At 42.1% G+C, this 18,654-nt stretch overlaps 1 protein-coding gene across 4 annotated transcripts in view; it reads right to left on the bottom strand.

The window, feature by feature from the left end:
* Positions 1-7,841: 7,841 nt before the first annotated feature.
* nova2 (NOVA alternative splicing regulator 2) overlaps positions 7,842-18,654 on the bottom strand; it is a 60,351-nt gene continuing 49,538 nt past the window's right edge. For all 4 annotated transcript variants that reach the window (XM_062962795.1, XM_062962797.1, XM_062962796.1 and 1 more), the window contains one exon: positions 7,842-18,353. In XM_062962795.1, the coding sequence (XP_062818865.1) occupies positions 17,337-18,353 (1,017 nt within the window). In that variant the 3' untranslated portion in view covers positions 7,842-17,336. The remainder of the gene's footprint in view (positions 18,354-18,654) is intronic.

Raw genomic sequence — 18,654 nt, 5'->3', positions numbered from 1 at the left:
CATCTATACTGTGGAATCAATGCAGTTTGACACCACTTGAACTACCATGGCCCAATGCTATGGAATCCTAGGAGTTATAGTTTGGTGACTAACATGCTATGGCAGAGAAGACAAAAGACTTTCTAAAACTACCATCCCGTGGTTCCATACCATAGAGCAGGGGTCCCCAAACTAAGGCCCGGGGGCAGATGCGGCAACCAAGGTCATTTACCTGGCCCCTGCCCTCAGTTTTATAATATAATATTTTTATATCAGTTTTAATAATATAATATTGTATATACATATAATATATATAGAAATATTACAATGTAATACTAATAATAATACCATATAATAATATTAATTATATATTATATATTACATGTAATATTACTAATAATATTACAATATAGTGGTATAATTCAATATAGTAATATATAATACTAATATTGTTCTATGCTAATAATATAATATATTGTATATAGATATAAATTTTAAGCTGCTCTGAGTCCCCTTCGGGGTGAGAAGGACAGGATATAAATGTAGGAAATAAATAAATAATAAATAAATAAATTTTGACTTTGGCTCGCCCAAAATCTGAAATGACTTGAAGGCACACAACAACAATAATCCTAATTAACTTGACTATCTTGTTGGCCAGAAGCAGGTCCACACTTGCCATTGAAATCCTGATCGGTTTGAGTTGGTTAAAATTGTTTTTATTTTTAAATATTGTATTTTTCTTTCATTGTTGTTGTTGTTGTTGTTTTTGCACTACAAATAAGACATATGCGGTGTGCATAGGAATTTGTTCATTTTTTTTTCCCTTCAAATGATCATTGGGCCCCTCAACAGTCTGAAGGATTGTGGACCGGCCCTCTGCTTTAAAAGTTTGAGGACCCCTGCCATAGAGCCATGAAAGTTAAACGTGGTCTCAAACTATACTAGCAGAGATTCATCCTTCGTCTTCTTCGATTTTCTTGACTGCAGTCTCCATTTGGATTCAGTTTGTTCCCTGCTCTTACAAGGCAGCAGTCTCCTCTTCCAGTTCCAGCTAGAACAGGTTTTCTGAACTGATGCCCCTCTCTCCCCGTTGCGTTGCACGTCTTTCCTCTCTGAGGACATCTTGGTGAATAATTCAGGGCCCGGGCTGGTTCTGACAGCCCCCTGTCTTCTCCTTGGATGGGGCTTGTCATCTTCCATCCTGTCTCCGCGCCTCTGAGCAAAGAAAAAGTGGCGGAGACCTGGCCCGACCTTCTCCCTAAAAGGAGGAGGGGGCAGGACTGTGTCTCGCTGGAGCCTGAACATACAATAAGTGGAGAAACAACATCCTGGTCTGTGAAGTGGCAAAATTCGGATTTGGTATCCACTCAATATTTGGGGAGTGGGAGAAACAAGCAATACACCGTCGGCCTTCCACATTTTGTGGTTTGGTCATTCACAGATTTGATCTCGGAATCACTAGGTCCTCAAGGGCGAATCTAGTTGGTGTTAGAGGACTAGAAACTCCTAGACAGATGTTTACAAAATATAGCAATGGTTGGGGTAGAGAGAAGAGAAATTACAAGTCCCTTTGCCCTAAAGGGGCCGGGCTGTGGCGCAGGCTGGTAAACAGCTGCTGCAATAAATCACTCTGACCATGAGGTCATGAGTTCGAGGCCAGCCCGTGGCGGGGTGAGCACCCGACAATTAAAAATACAATATAGCCCCTGCTCGTTGCTGACCTAGCAACCCGAAAGATAGTTGCATCTATCAAGTAGGAAATAAGGTACCACTTCTAAAGTGGGGAGGCAAGTTTAACTAATTTACAACGTTGGAATGAGGAAGTGCCATCAGAGTGGACGATGAAGCAGCTGCTCCCCCCTGTGGCCAGAATCGAACATCCCCTCAGGAGAAGGTTAAATAGCCTCTGCGTCTGTCTGTCTGTCTGTCTCTGTCTTGGTTTGATGTGTTTATGGGCATTGAATGTTTGCCCTATATGTACATAATGTGATCCTCCCTGAGTCCCCTTTGGGGTGAGAAGGGCGGAATATAAATACAGTAGAGTCTCAAAAATCCAAGCCTCTGGATAATCCAAGCCATTTTTGTAGTCAATGTTTTCAATATATCGTGATATTTTGGTGCTAAATTCGTAAACACAGTAATTACAACATAACATTACTGTGTATTGAACTACTTTTTCTGTCAAATTTGTTGTATAACATGAAGTTTTGGTGCTTAATTTGTAAAATCATAACCTAATTTGATGTTTAATAGGCTTTTCCTTAATCCCTCCTTATTATCCAAGTTATTCGCTTATCCAAGCTTCTGCCGGCCCGTTTAGCTTGGATAAGTGAGACTCTACTGTACTGTAAACTAAATAAATAAATAAATAAATAAAGTAATCTCCTTTGTCCATACAGCGGAGATGTTTGACTTACCCTATTTCAAACCAGCCAGTGTGATGGGAGACATAGTCTAATGCAAAGTTGTCAAACTCATTTCCATCGAGGGCCACATCAGACCTCTGAATCCATGGATGGAAAATCCATGAATACAGAGGGCCAACTATAGATTTTTTTTAAAGTAGTAGTTGGTAGTCCATAGTTTTTACCCAGTTTGGGACCCCAGAAGTTATTGAATGACAGCTCCCATCGCTTTTGATTATCCATCATGAAGACTGGGGATAATGGGGATTGCAACCCAACAGCACTTGTGGCGCTGAAGTTGGGGAAAGGCTAAAGGACATTTTAAACTCAGCCGTCATTTCCGCAAGCCTTGTATCTAAACCCAAACCCCACTCTCCTGACTAAGCAGAACAAACGGCAGCCTTCCAAGGGTTACTGGATCACAACTCCCATCAGCTCTAGTCATGATGTCTAATGGTGAGGAATACAGGAGTTGTAGTCCAGCATTTGGAAGACGGCCATATAAAATGACACAGAGGGCTAAATTTGCTCCGTTGGCCTTGAGTTTGACACACGTGCTCTTATGCATCCAAAGGGTTTCAGAGTGAAAGGATTTCAAACCCAAACAAGTTGGCATGATAAAGGCAAGGACTGCAGTTGTTGGGGACACACACAGTGGCTTCAGGTGAAACAGATGAGACGCGGTCAATGAAGGTGTGGTGGAAGGGATGATGGGCCAAATGGGACTCCATTTCTTGTGATGGGCTTTCTGTCCTTGTGCCTTCAAGTGGTTTAAGGGCTGGATTGTGACTCCAGAGTCTGGGGTTCGAATTCCCAATTGATCAAGGAAAACCATTGGGAGACCTTGGGCAAAGTGCATACTCCACTGAACAAACCTTTCCAGTGATAAGTTTACCTTGGGTTCCCCATAATTTGGAAACATCTTGAAGTCACTCAGCATTAAAACAATGCATGATCATTGTGTTGTCAAAGACTTTCATGGCCAGAATTACTGGGTTGCTGTGGGTTTTCCGGGCTGTATGGCCATATTCCGGAAGCATTCGCTCCTGACGTTTCGCCTGCAAATTATGAGGATGAGGAAACTGAGGATGGCAGGCATCCAGATTGTGAGGTCTTTTGAAAACTAGGCAGGTGGGGTTTCTATATCTGTGGAATGTCCGGGCTGGGAGAAAGAACTCTTGTCTGTTTAAGGAAAGTGTAAATGTTGCAATTGGCCACCTTGAATAGCATTGAATAGCCTTGCAGCTTCAAATCTATTGAAAATGAACAAAATCTGGCTACCAATATTTTAAAAACTCTAAAATCAGGGCAGTAAATAAAGAACAACACTCAGAAGACAGGGGAATTCCAGACAGGAAGCGATCAAGGCCACCTAACACCTCCCAACAGAGGATTCCCCCAGACAGAAAGTAGCCAGGCTTTGAAGCTGCAAGATTATTCAGTGCTAATCAAGGTGGCCAGTTGCAACATTCACACTTGCCTCCAACAGACAAGAGTTCTTTCTCCCACCCTGGACATCATTCCACAGACATATAAACCCCACTTGCCTAGTTTTCAACAGACCTCACAACCTTTGAGGATGTCTGCGATAGATACAGGTGAAACATCAGGAGAGAATGCTTCTGGAACATGGCCATACAGCCTGGAAAACTCACAGCAACCCAATGCATGATCATTCTTCCATCTCCACAAAGCAAATGGCAGTACTGTAGAGTCTCACTTATCCAAGCCTCGCTTATCCAAGCCTCTGGATTATCCAAGCCATTTTTGTAGTCAATGTTTTCAATATATCGTGATATTTTGGTGCTAAAGTCGTAAATACAGTAATTACAACATAACATTATTGCATATTGAACTACTTTTTCTGTCAAATTTGTTGTATAACATGATGGTTTGGTGCTTAATTTGTAAAATTAAAACCTAATTTGATATTTAATAGGCTTTTCCTTAATCCCTCCTTATTATCCAAGATATTTGCTTATCCAAGCTTCTGCCGGCCCGTTTAGCTTGGATAAGTGAGACTCTACTGTATATTCAAATTGTATTTGGTAGCCAAAAAGGGGCTTAACTGGGTGTCAAGGGAGTGAGGGGGCTTTATGCTGTTGCAAACACCATTGTTGCATTATTCCATCAATCTATTACTTGCATTAAGAGGAAATTTCCCATTGACACCCAAAAGTTTTAGGGTAATGAGGATCTGTCATTTCTCAAGCACTACGCCTTTATGGAAACAGCCTAGAAAACTACTTTTCGAAATCTAATCCTCATGTTTGTGGAAATGCTCGCTGAGTTTCTGGGAAATGTAGTTCATAAAAGTAACTTTCCTAAGTTCAAAGCAGACTTTGCAAAGAAAGAGAACATAAGCCCTTTATTCTTTCTTTTTATGGTTCCTCATCTCCCTGCAGGGAAAAATAGGACAAACATATTGGGAATAAAAAATAAGGGAAACACACACCTAACATATAAATAAATCATTCTTTTAAAAATGGCACTTCATTGCTTTTGTTTTTACAGTTATGATGCATTAACATGTGGCTGCAGGAGGAGACAGCTTGGAAGAGACATTCCATTTTGTAAGAAAAGTTCTGGAAATTCCCTTTGCCAAGATGCCGGGAGCCGCATGTATTCCCCCCCCCCCCAAAGGTATCTCTTTCGTAATTATTTTTGACTCTGTGATACTCTCTAGATTGAGTTATTCTTTTTTCCCCATTCAGTCCCAGCCTAGAACTCTTTCACTTACTGTATTTGCATCTCCTTGTTCACGTCTCCTTTTCCTTTGATGCCTAAGCAATATTTCTAAAAGCTCAAGCGAAATTTGATGGTGCTGCAATGACAGAAATTTGGGGACTGAAGGAATATTTAATATTTATTTAAGGATGAAATCGTCCTCATTTTGCCTACCCAATAACTTCTCCCTTGCTCCCCAACCTTTTAATAACACTAAACCTCGCTGTCCTTTTCTATCTCACACCTGAACCCGACATCTGCCATTCCAGCCTGTTTCCCCGGGTCCTGCTACTGCAGTGGATAATCTGGCAGTAAGACATGCATAAAAGGCACTCTTCAAGGTTCCTAGTGATATTCTTGAAACTGGGGTAGTATTTTGAGTTAGCTCATAACGTTCGACCTAAAACCCAGAGCGTATTTTCCACCCTATTAGAGCCACAAGTATGCGTCCTTCTTCCAGTTTCCCCATAAACGATGAAAGTTGTCACTCAACATTGTTGGGAATGATAGTGGAGGGTAGTGTGATGGTGAACATGTTAGCTGTTCCAAGTCAAATACTTAAGTGTTTCGTTTTAAAAATGTGGCTATTAAGGGCAAAATTATGACAAAGTCAGATGCTTTCCTATTCTAGATTGTATGTATTTAATTTTTGTTAAGATACTTGGACCAGTATGGTTCTTAGTAGACCATATCGATATTCTTCAAAGAAAATAGTTGTGTTCCTGTTTCCCCCCGCAGTTCCTTAATCATGCCAAATGTTTTTAGTCTTGTCTAAAATATCTAGGACTGTTTTTGTCATACCACAGTGGCTGTCCATGGTTTCCTTAACATATTTAAATTTGGGTTCATGTTGTTACCCTCAGCCGGAAGGCACTATTATGATGGCACTAGAAGATACAGTAGAGTCTCACTTATCCAACACTCGCTTACCCAACGTTCTGGATTATCCAACACATTTTTGTAGTCAATGTTTTCAATACATCGTGATATTTTGGTGCTAAATTCGTAAATACAATAATTACTACATAGCATTACTTCGTATTGAACTACTTTTTCTGTCAAATGTGTTGTTAAACATGTTTTGGTGCTTAATTTGTAAAATCATAACCTAATTTGATGTGTAATAGGCTTTTCCTTAATCCCTCCTTATTATCCAACATATTCGCTTATCCAACATTCTGCTGGCCCGTTTATGTTGGATAAGTGAGACTCTACTGTAATGCTGAGGATTAAGGCACCATACTGACCCCTAGTGACAGAACCATGCCTTTACAGCATCAACAATAAGGGAGGGGAAACATAACTGTCCTAAAATCGAGTGGGGATATCAGTTTCAGCCAAAAACCTATTCTTTTTCCTTGATAACCCAATTCATAAATGAATCACAAAGCCACCTCGGCTATTTTGAATCACTTAGGTTTGGATTCAAGATACTCCATTTCTTCCTTCTCTTCAAACCTCAAAGCCAGACAGGATGAAAGGGAAACTCACAAATTTGGCTCCCACAAATTCAGTCCCATCTGCTTCTGCCAGACTGAAATAATTGAAGCAATGCTTTCCAAATGGATTGTTATCTTACAGTTGGAAGCATGTCTTGATCGTTTAGACCAGTGGCGTCCATCCTTTGGCCCTCTGGGTGTTTGGGGCTCCAACTCGCAGAAACCCTTGCTAGCTTGTCCAACGGATAGAAATTCTTGAAACTGAAGTCCAAAATACCTGGAGGACCAAAGATCTGACACCACTGCTTTAGACAAAAGAAAGGTATTAGTGCATGTCATGGTAGATGGACTTATGGCATTCCAGATGTTGTTGGCCCAAGATTTTCCTCCTCCTCATCTCATCATTGGCCATACTGGCTGGAGCAGAAACAAATTGAACCCAGTCTGCATTTGGAAAATCTTTCAGACAAGAGAAGTTTTAATGCATGCTACAATGGGTAACCTATGGTATTTCAGATGTTGGGCCACAACTCTCATAGTAGCCCATCACTGGCTATACTGGTTGGGGCAGAAGAGCACTGAATCCAATTTGCATCTGGTAGCTCATATCTTCCTCATTTTTAGTATAAAGAGTGTTGGCTCTCCACCCATTGCATCCCCGATATATTTTAGGCAACTGGTATCTCTGCTGCATCTTGCATTAGAGCAGTGGTTCTCAACCTGGGGGTCCCCAGATGTTTTTGGCCTACAATCCTCACCCGCTGTTAGGATTTCTGAGAGTTGAAGGTCAAAAACATCTGGAGACCCCAGGTTGAGAACCACTGCATTAGAGCATCCAGATGATCCTCTGCAGAGATGTGGCCAAGCTGACATTGCACCTAAATTGAAGGCAAGACGAAGCAGGCCTTCTTGAAGGAGGGGGCGTTTCTGTCATGTATCTTTCCCAGCAGGAGAGGTTGGTTCATTCCATGGAACAGTGTGTGATTCAGCGAGACAGCAAGAAATCTCACAATTGCAGACAAGGACCTGGGGCTCAAGGATCGACCACATATTCCGACAAGACACAGATGGGCCTGGCCTCTCGGTCCGAGGAAGACCCTCTCAGGCCCTTCTAAGCGGACCCCGTGCCTGGTTCATGGGACAAGGAAGGGGTGGGTGAGTGGAAAGGAAATGATGAGGCCTAGATGTCGCTTCCTTGCTGTGACACCTCCCTCCCAGCTCCATTAGTAAAAATGAGTTAAGAGATTGTCGTGAAATGTAAAGAAAAAACGACAACGGAAGACGGAAGTGATGTCGTGAATGGACATTTATCATGACAGAAATGAGTTAATAGTATTAGCACTAAAAAAATGCTGACTTCACTGAGCACAAAATCAATACACAACTTTACACTAAAACACACAAACCTACCAAGACACTCAGGTTTTTTTTTGTTGGTTTTGCTATGTAGCCATGATGATGGAGTTGGTTACTTGTTGGCTCTTTTTCTCCTTTTCTCTCTCTCTCTCTTTCTGTCTCTCTCTCTCTCTCTTATTTTTTTAACAATAAAACATTTTTAATCATACCCCTCTTGGTTTTCCCTTCCCACCCCCATTGGCACCATCCCACGTGAATAAATAAGATTGCTGTTAAAAGGAGAGGTTGGATGGAGAACAAAAATCCAGAATGATTGGAGACAGTTGCATAAAAGGTATTGGAGGTTTGTACATTGATCAATGGATGCTGAAAAAGGCCTCGCCCAAAATCAGACTGTTGCCCCATTGAAACCAATCTTAGGGTCCTTTTACACCACCATATAATCCGGAATCTCAAGGGAGATAGTTCACATAATCTGCTTTTGAATTGGATTATTGAGTCCACACTGCCAGATACAGCTGTGTGGATTTTATACAGCTGTGTAGAAGGGGCCTTGGTGATTCTGACTGGCAGCCAACTTTATGGAGCCTTAGATATCCTTTGAGGTCTTCTGTGAAAATCTGTAGGATTTCAACACAGATTTGAACCCACAAAGCTCTGTACTTCAGCTGCTTAAGGAACTAAAAGAAGGAAGAGATGGGCATTCATAAGACATTGAGACAAAAGGGGTATCAAGCTGGCATTGCTGTTCTGGTTTAAAACAGAAAAGCACTCCCTTTGAGGGAGACACAGTATGAATGCAGCAACATTTAAATTTTCCTCCTCTAATTTTCATTGACTACAGCACTGAATATTTGCCTTTTTGTATATAAACAGCTCTGAATCCCCTTGGGGAGAAAGGGCAGTCTATAAATAAAGTAATTATTATTATTATTATTATTATTATTATTATTATTATTATTATTATTATTATTATTATTTTGCCACACAAAGTTATGCTTTTCTCACTGAGGAGGCTGCTTCATAGCAAATACGGTTTCAGAACCAAGCTCTATCCTAACGTTTCCAATTCTGAAATGTTTCTAAGTCGCAGGAGTTGCTGCCATCGCCATTTCCCACAGCTACACATTTTCATCTGCACATTTTCCTAACAAACTATACAATCACCTCTCAACTTTCATGGGCCTCATATCAACAGATTTGATAATAGACAAATTACGTGGAAATGTTTTCTCTAGACACTTATAGACACAGTGTGACTATATGATCAGCATCCACTGGAGCCTGGTGGATCAAGATATACCTAGAGAGGTGTCCTTTCAGGTTAAAAAAATTGGTTTTCCCACTTTCACAGGGCTGCAAATGTTGAGGGCAAATGTATTTCCTTTGGACTGCAAAGATGAAATTGAATAGACCTTTGAAAGGCGACAAGGCTTGTTCTCCTTTATCAGAATCTTGGGATGGGAAGTCAAACTGGCACCAGATCATTGGCTGAACTGGACCAAATTTTGCCAATCTCAGATCCTGAAAGTAAACTTCAGACACCACATCTATCTGGCTGGGGAAAAAATCTTACATTTGTGTTTTTTAAAGGAAAGGAAATATATTATGGCACCTCTTTCTGTCTGATATTTTTACATAATATGTGGGAAAGTGGGAGCATTCAGATGCAACGCCCAATCTCTGCAGCCAAAGTGGTGTGGCACGGACCAAAGAAAAACTTTAAATTATTCCCAATGGCATCATAACTCTTTCTGCTACCTCCCAAAACATTTTGGAATATATTGATTCTGTCCACCCTCAAAACCTCCAGCACTTTTATGCACCGACACGTCTCTGATGTTTGAGAACACAAAATCAATGGTCTCCCTCTTTTTCCCTTGCCCTCCCGCATCCCGCAAACACGTTCAAACAGAAACAGAGTATTTACAATGAAGCGATGGTGGAGAAACATTTTGTTGTTGTTGTTCACAGTTAAAAGAGAAAAAATGTGACATCAAATAATCTCATTCAGTAGTCTAAATTGTAAGAATTTGACAGTCTGTTGCACTTTGTCTTTTCCCCTAATATTTATATATTTATATATATAATTTTAATTTATTTTTCTGTTTTGTTTTGTTGTTGTTTTTTGTAATATGGAAGATGAGGAAAAAATCCAAAAAACACAGGTTTTGATGAACACAGAAGGAGGGAGGTTATAAGTTCAAAATGATGAAAGGGTGAAGCTCGAAAGTTCAGAAGACGGGTTGAAACAAGGTGGAAATTGTCCCCGGCAGCGAGAGAATTCGAGATGGAATCCCCCAAAATTCAGATGAAGCAAAGGTTTGACATTTTTTTTAAAAAAACAAACAAACAAACAAACTTTTAAAAGGTGAGTGCTGTATTCCCCCTGAAAAAAAAAAAACACGCTAGAAATGTTCTCGATGCTGAGAATGATGAAGGTGGATTTGGAAAAAAAAAGCAGTCCGGAGGTAGCCGACCATGGTATAAATAGTCCCAACGCTGCTTTAGGTAAGTGTTTTTTAAAAATAATATATATATATGTACTTATATATATATTTATATATAGAACTTTTGTGGCGTGCGAACTTGTTCGAAATGCTGGATGGAAAGGATGCTCCAGAGAATGAGTGTGTCCTGACACAAATTAAAAAAGGGCTTTTGAGGAAAAGGGGAGAGCGGCGAAAGGGGAGAATGAGGGCTTGGCACTCAACAACTGGGATGTACACACATGTGGAGGAGGAGAGGACTTTTTATCCGGAATAGGATCCCATTCAATCTTATCAAATGCATTTCCTTCCTCTTCCTTGTCTTGCTTTGTCTTTTTCTCACCTTGCCACCAAACCCCCTTTTTATTTTAAACATGGCTGCCTAAAAAAACTTAAAAAAGAAAAGAGAAAAAAAAACAAGAACAGTGATATGGTAAATGCAAAGGGGAAACAGTAAGTGGAGAGGAGATGATAACAAGACGATTCTCACTCCCCTCAACTGCTGGGCAAACACAAATGTTTCTTATGAGATATAAGGATGCATATTGGCCCTCCAGGACATTGAATATGTAATAATCCTTTGATAAGTTACAGCCCCATTTCTGTCTTGCCTTCCAAAGCTCTTTGAACACACCTTGGATTGGCAGGAGGAGCCTGGAGGGCACACCTCAAATGCAGAAAGTTTCCCTTTTGGATAGAGAGTGGAGTGCCAGCAGCAAAGTCCAGCTAGACCATCTCCACAGCTGATTATTATTATTATTATTCTTTTATTATTTGATTCATAAAAATCTGGCTCATATTTGGCACATTGAGAGCTCATAAAGTCCCGGTTGTCACCAAAGCAGGTTTCGCTGCCACTTCGCTGGAGCAACAGCGTCTCTGTGTGAAGAGGGCAGGAGGTTCAAAGCACCCAGGAATTGCTGCTTTTGAAACTTATTTAAAACGGAAGGAAAGGAGAGTCAGGATATACCAAGACAATCCAGAAGAGAGAGGGGAGGCGATTGGAAAAACTCACCAGTTCAAAAACGTGCCCACCAATCTTCAAGGTTCACCATGCCACTCAATACAGTATCATACCCTCCACTTCCCATTTGGACACCAAGATTGTAAACCAAGATTATCTTTTCTCAAGGAGATCAGAGTTTAAGGAGCATTAGGTGAAGAAAGGATAATGTGCCTTGATCCTTCTCCCTCAAAACTCAACATTGTTCCATCTCATCATGGAAAACAGCCAAAGATAAACCATGGCTACAAACCAACAAGAAGAAAATTTTGGTGGCAACCTCAAGGGTAAGTCCAAATGGAATACGTGAAGCCTAATTTAGACAAAACTGGTTCAGGTTTAGGATTAACTCCATTGGAAAACAATGAAATGGGCCTTAGGGCTGCTCTAAAATCCCATCAAAAGTCATGTAAAGGGACTTTTGCTGGATTGAGCATTTGGTTTCCAAGCAGAGGCATGTTCTCCTCCCTTCTATTCAACAGTCCAGTTTGATGGAGGAAATATATCAGGTCTTAGCTCAGAAAACACTGGACATGGATCTACAGTGTAGGAGTGACTTAAAAATGCCTCCTTCATGGTGTCTCCTTTCCTCTTTTACACCTTTCCTCCAAAACCAGCATATGTGCAAGGTGACAGAGGTTTTCCTACCAAAGCAAGATTGGGCTTTTCAACATACAGAAATTGGACATGGTTTCACAAAGCAGATTCCCCCTCCCAAAAGGAGTCAGTATACAATCGTATGCTCCCTGCCTCCTTGAGTTACGGGGCAAAAGACCCGTGCCTCCATCATCACCATTCAGCATCAAGACAGCTCCAGAGAAGACCGCTGAGAACAGAACTGAAGGTCTCCCTTTTTTTAATAGAAAAAAGTAATATATTTATTTAAAAGCCACTAAAGATCCTCACGTCAGATCCGCTAACAAGTCCTAAGCTTCACTTTTTTTAAACAACTTTTGTTTTTAAATATCAAAATGCCCCTGCGGTCCCCATTCCCCCAACCCACCCTCCCCTCCCCGCCCCAACCATTTTCCTTGTTAAAAATCTGTTTAAATAGCTGCATGTCATCTATAAATAATAGTTTGGCACTTCAAAAATGAGGGAGGGAAAGTGCGTCTTTTTAAACAGGATATGTCAATAATATTCTGGGAATTTGACTGTTCCAAGGGACAGTAATGGTTCCCAAAGTGCAGTGGATACAATGCTGCTCTCATCCCACCTTACTCCGTTCAGCAAGTTTGGTTTCTTCAAAGAGAGGAACAAGGAATTAATTTTGTGGGATCTGAAAGAGGGAAGTGGAAGAGGAGCTAAGAAAAAAGATACAAGGGGCAATTTTACCCATCTCACATTTCAGTGGCTCTAACCCCCTGGATGTTGTCCTTAGCCCTAATGTCTTTTGGTTGAAGGGCAAAGAAGACAACTAGATTCAGGAATGCTTCACCAAAACTCCTTTTCACTCAAGAAACTTGGTACAAAAACTAGTTAAAATATCCTCAGCAAGGAACTCCATGTGGAAATCCCAACATCTGAAGAGATCCTGCTGCTTCCTAACGCAACGGCAGGTGAGGTTGCCCAGCATGGGCTCACCCAAGCTTTGGGGCACCAAAATAGTCCTCACCATCATCATCTTGCTGACATTCATTCATTTCAGTGAAGGTAACAGAAATTTGAACCTGGGCAAAATAATGAAGCTATGGATTGACTGACAAGTTTATGATATTTCACCAACAAAGCAGAAAAGGTTTTATCTTTTGGGGAGTGGCATGCCAGCTAATCACCAGAGTGCCTATCTGATCTGAGAAGTGCTATTCCTCACATAAAAGCCAGGGATTTTGAGTTCTGCCAGTTTTTTAAAAGTATAAAGCATTCTTCAGAATTGTGCACAATTCTGCAATCCGAAGTGTTATCACCAGGGAGCTGGGTTGGTGAAAGAGGTATGCTCACAAACTGTTAAATTGCATTATGTGTCTTCAGGGGTATGAAATTTGCAGCGCTGACTGGAATTCTAAAGGGTTTGATATCTTTATTTTCCAGGAATCATATATCTTGCCCAACCCATCCAAAAGGCTATTGGTGGCCCCTGGATGTTTTATGCCAATTTTATGCAAGCTATAACCAGACCGCTGTGATATATCATGGCAATAAATGGCAGAACTCAGTCTCTTAGTTTCATATCTTATAGTTGGGAAGAAAAAAAAGAGGTGAAAAGAAGATAACTTTCTGATCTTTGTAGTTTCAAAAATATACTGAAAGTATATGAGTGAAAGCATCTCCTTTCTACTCCTCACGACTTTCAGGAGGGGCCAAGATTATTCAAAATTACTAAAATGTTGCAGAAATCTGCCAAAGAGGAGAAAGGTTTTTTAAAAAATGGTTTCTTAACATAATTGACCAGGTGGCAGAGTCCGCATGTGCCTTGGCACGAAATCATGATTCTGAGATCCCGAAGGAAGAAGAGGAGGGCAAAGCAGAGCTGATGGAATAAAGCAGAAAGGATAGGCTGGGAAAATATTGTCAAAATATCTGCAGCATTTCGGAGAAGGCAGGGAACTGGGTAAGGAATATCACTCTATGTTGTAAGCATCCACAATATTTAAAAAGACGCAGACTAAAGAATTTGGCACATTTTCCCTTTATATCCCTCTCCCACCCTCCTGTCCCTAACACAAAAGCCTGATATGCGAGACACACGTCTAAAACAGCAGCAATATTTTGTTCATCATAAAAAAAACCCCAGGAGGCCTGGAATCTCCGCCAGTGTAAACAGAGGCCACCATTCCTTGCTGCCTGTCTCCCCTCTGCTTTAGTTAGCAAGCAAACCTTCCATAGATAAAATGCTGGCTTCAGCAGCTCTCTTCACTCTGTAGGATCAGTGCAAGATGCTATAGAGATATTGCTTCCTTTACATTTTTAATAGTATATAAGATTCACATTTGAGATTTGCTCCCTAGTGGTTTTAGAGTCTTAAGACTCTCCCCTTCAGTCTAAGAAGGAAAAAACAGAACTAAGATACATGCTATCACATACTAAGATATTAATACTCTGCCCCCTTCCCCATCCCCTTATGCGCCCAGAGCCTCACTCACATCCAGACACAGAATTGGCCTTAAGAACTAGTCTAGCAAACCTAAGAGGTTGGAGGAGTGTGCGCAGCTATCTTCCATCCCATCCTCCACCCCAAACACACCCCATCCACCTCCATGCTTCAGAAAGAGTCAGGAAGGAATTAAAATATTGCACAAGTCCATTGAAGCAAGTTGGACACAGCAAGATAGGAGCTACCAAAGCAACTGAGGGGTGAAATTGCCCCATAACTCCCTCAGCATCTTTCCCCACCCCAACCCCAAGTCTTGGAGTATTGCATGCTCCATTTCCCCCTGTTTGAAGTATGAATGGGATTATCTCAAACTTGGCTCTTCCAAACAGAGAAGTTTCCTATCACCAAACCAAACTACGTATGAAGGTAGATGTGTAGTCTAACAGAGATGCCTCACTGTCTTATGTTGGCAATGGTCTGTATGTACACAGCCTGAAAGGAAGCACAGCACAGTGTGCCACAGGAAGTTGTAGGATGCATTGCAATGATATTTAAGGTGATGAGGTAGACATCCACTTTGCAATCCAGCATTGGGAGGACTCCATTCTGCCTATGCTCCTGTGTAGCCATTTAGTTAAAAAGAAAGGGAGAAAGAAAAACAGAGGCAACCCAGTGCTTGACATTGCAACGCCATGCTATATGTGTTTGGCCTCCGGGCCAATCCTGAACTCTATGTTCCCATTAAAGACGGAAAATAATACCAGTGCAGCGAGAAAGCTAGGCTCTTATTAAAATGCTGGCACCTTCAAGAGCAAAGAGAATTAAATATTCTTCGTGTCTTAGGAGAAGCTGCATTTATGTAAACATTGCAGGGAGGAACCTGGATTTATTTCATGTTCCTCCTTTCACGGCTCTTGGTTGCATGGGATAGGGGGTCACACAGTGTTGATCAATGGAAGGCTAGCAAATAGAGAAAGCTTAGACAAGAGGACAGCAACCCACAGCTCTGTGCTTGGACCATCAAACCAAAAATCACACGCACCTGGCATTAATCACCTTCTTCCACTGGAAATTGGAAGTGCTGCTCAAATGACACTGAGGTTGAAATCAGAGCAAACCTTCACTAAGGAGGAGGCAAGAAAATGAACAGGGTAGTGGGATCCCTGCTGCATAATCATTGGGGTAAGGGCTTTCTCCCCAGTGCAGGATAATAATACTGCTTGATTACATGGAGAATAAGTTAAAAGAGAGAAATAAATCAAAAGGGGATTCAAAGATGCAATTTTCATGGATTTGAAGTCCCTTTGCCAATGTTCAGCCCCATTCAAAGCACTAATACTGATAACAGGATGGCTTAGTGGTTTTTTAATGTCAGTAGAGGGTCAGGCTGGGAGAGGGATGCAATGCAACTTTGGGTATCTTACTGAAAGCACCAAGCTAGTCCCCCAGCAAGATAAGAGCATCAGTAGTCAGCATTTCCTGTCCAGCTGTGCCATATGGATTTTACCAAAAAGGATGGCACTTGTAAGTGAAATGATGGTAGGGTCTGTCTATCGTTCTTGTCTTTCAAGAAAACAGGCCTCCGCTTTAGATGATAACCCCTGAAAAAAACATGGAGAGCTTTCTTCTTGTGAGGACATATAAAGTTTGGTGAAGGAACTTTTCTATTCAGGGAAGAGACAAGACAGGAAGTAGCCAAACAGACCTCAATAACGGAGATAATGACTTCATGGCATCATATCAAGAAGTCATCTCAACTACATCACAAAAATGGAAATCTGACTCTCAGCTTATAGAAATTAGCCCACTGTCTTGATCTCAGCCCTTTCTCACATCTCAGGGGGGTTGCTACTTATTTCAGTCTTCTTTTTGGGACTATGATGCTCTTATGCTCACTTTGGAGTTCAGATTCCCATCAAGTCCTGACTTGCCAATAGCAAAACTTCCCCAAAGTGAACACTCCGATCTCGTCCCCTCAACTTCTCAAAGTGATTTCTGTATCATGCAGGAAAACTCCTCAGCTACAAACCTTCAATCCAAGCACCTCACTTATTCTGTTATCATAAATACGTCTGGGAAATGGGGAAAAGGATGCCCACGACACAGTTTTTCCCTAACAGATGAAAATATGTGTGGAAGAACCGTGTCTTTTAAAAAGCCCATCATCTCAAACAAACCTGTGTTCCTGTTCCAAAGCCCTTCCCAGTCCAACCCCTCCTTCCTTGAGGTATTCCTTCTCCCAGAATACCAAAATACCAAGAGGATACCAAGAGGAAGAAAATCCATACTTTGCTTTACTACGAACAACGGGCCTTTCAGATAACACACAACGTGGTGTCATTTTCAGAACTGAAGGTCTTTAGGCAAAGAAACCAGCTCAACCCACATTTTCCCTCCCCACAAATATTTCTAAACTCAGTTTGAGCTTCTGCGAGTGACAATACTCTGCGCGGGCATGAAGGGGGAGTACCAATAGCCTATCAAGAAATCCTGAACTTGATCTATCGACTTGGGGGTTGGGGAACAAAGCATGAAGAGATAGACCTTCCTCTGCCAAGATTGTTGAGAAAGAAAACTGGAAAGAGAAGAGGGAAAGAAAGAGGACTTCTTTTTCTTAAAAAATGTTTTTCTATTAAAATCCATCAACTCAAAAAAGAAAAAGAAATGTTGCCATATATATAGATATATAGATATATATATATACACACACACACATAAATCGCACCATCAGCGAAATAAAGTTCCAGTAGAACAAACGCTGGGCTGCTGCCCAGAGCAGGGGAGTGCATGTGTGAGAGATGGACACTGGACAGGGGCTGGTGTTGGGTAGGTTACCATTTTAATGATTAAAGGACTGATTTCAACTCTACTCCTTCCCCCAGCCTTCTCTCCAGCCTCCTCTTAACCCACTTTCTGTGGGTTGGTGGCCCGGACACCTTGCTCATATGTTACTCGCTGGCTGATAAGATACTGCGCTGCTTGGGTCGCAGCTGGAGTGCCTGTGATGGTGACTTTTCGGTTCCTAGTACCTGGAATAAACTCCCCCTTTTTGGAAATCTGGATGCGGGCACCTGTCAGCTCTTGGTACTCAACCAACGTCTTGCCACCTTTCCCCAAAATGGCGCCCACTAGGTTCTCCGGCACAGCAATCTCCACCATATCTTTGGTGCTTTCCACAAGCTTTTCTGTGGCTAAGAATGAGCTAGCCACCAAAGGGGAGGCCGTTCCTAGGTAGCCATTGGCGGCCCCGGTTGCAGCAGCTAAGGAACCTAAGGTGAAGGCTCCGACCGCACCGGCTGGGGTAGTGGTGCTAGTGGATGCTTCATTGGCATAGGAAGCAAGGAGGTTAGCGGCAGCAGCTGCAGCTGGGTTGGCGCCAGCAGCTACGGCGGCCAGCACTCCGGAGGCAGCTGCAGAGTTGAGGCCGAGCCCCAAAGAACTGGTGTTGTATCCGTAGCTGGCTAAGGTGTTGAGGGCTGTGCTGATGGCCAAAAGGTCACTGCCAGAGAAACCCGGCAGGGCAGCTGGGAAGGCCCCTACTCCAGCCAGGCTGGTGTGGCCAAGGAGGCCCGATGCTGTGGCAGCAGCGGCGGCAGCTGGCAGGACGTCCGTGGAGTTGGCGTAGGGCGATCCGGTTGGGTTGGAGTTGGCCACTGGGCCGGTAATGTTGGCATAGCTAATGTTGAGGCAGCTGCTGCTCTGGGGATCTTCCTGGATCTTCTGAACAATGATATCCACGGCTTTGTGGATCTGTTCGGGCTCACCACTGATGGTCACCACTCGCTCTTGAAGGTTGATACCCTCGGGTTTTTGGCTCAGCTGCACCCAGGCTCCAGACTGCTCCATGATGGCCTTCACAGTGGCCCCTCCTTTGCCTATGATCAACCCCGCCGTACTGTTGGGAACTATCACCTTAGCCTGTGTGGAGAGAAATGAGAGAAGCCGTTTTTATTTGCCATTCCACTTATCTTTAAATGGATGTCTACTTGTATACCTACATGGATTCAAAATGACTAAGCTGACCTCAGCTACAAGTTGGCCTTTGCTTAACGTCACAGCAAGATGATGATTAAATCACAGGAGTAAGAGAGGAAGTAGATCTCAAGTGAAGGGCATGGAACAGAATTATTTCCCATAACTGTAATTTTCCACCCTGCACAATGTCCTGCTATGCAGCCTGTTTGTTTTGTAGGTTTTTGAAGACTTTGTCAGTGGAGTG

Source organism: Anolis carolinensis, unplaced genomic scaffold (assembly GCF_035594765.1).
Source record: "Anolis carolinensis isolate JA03-04 unplaced genomic scaffold, rAnoCar3.1.pri scaffold_10, whole genome shotgun sequence".
Lineage (NCBI taxonomy): Eukaryota > Metazoa > Chordata > Lepidosauria > Squamata > Dactyloidae > Anolis > Anolis carolinensis.
The sequence above is the reverse complement of the archived record's forward strand: the minus strand, read 5'-3'. Positions and strand labels throughout refer to the sequence as shown.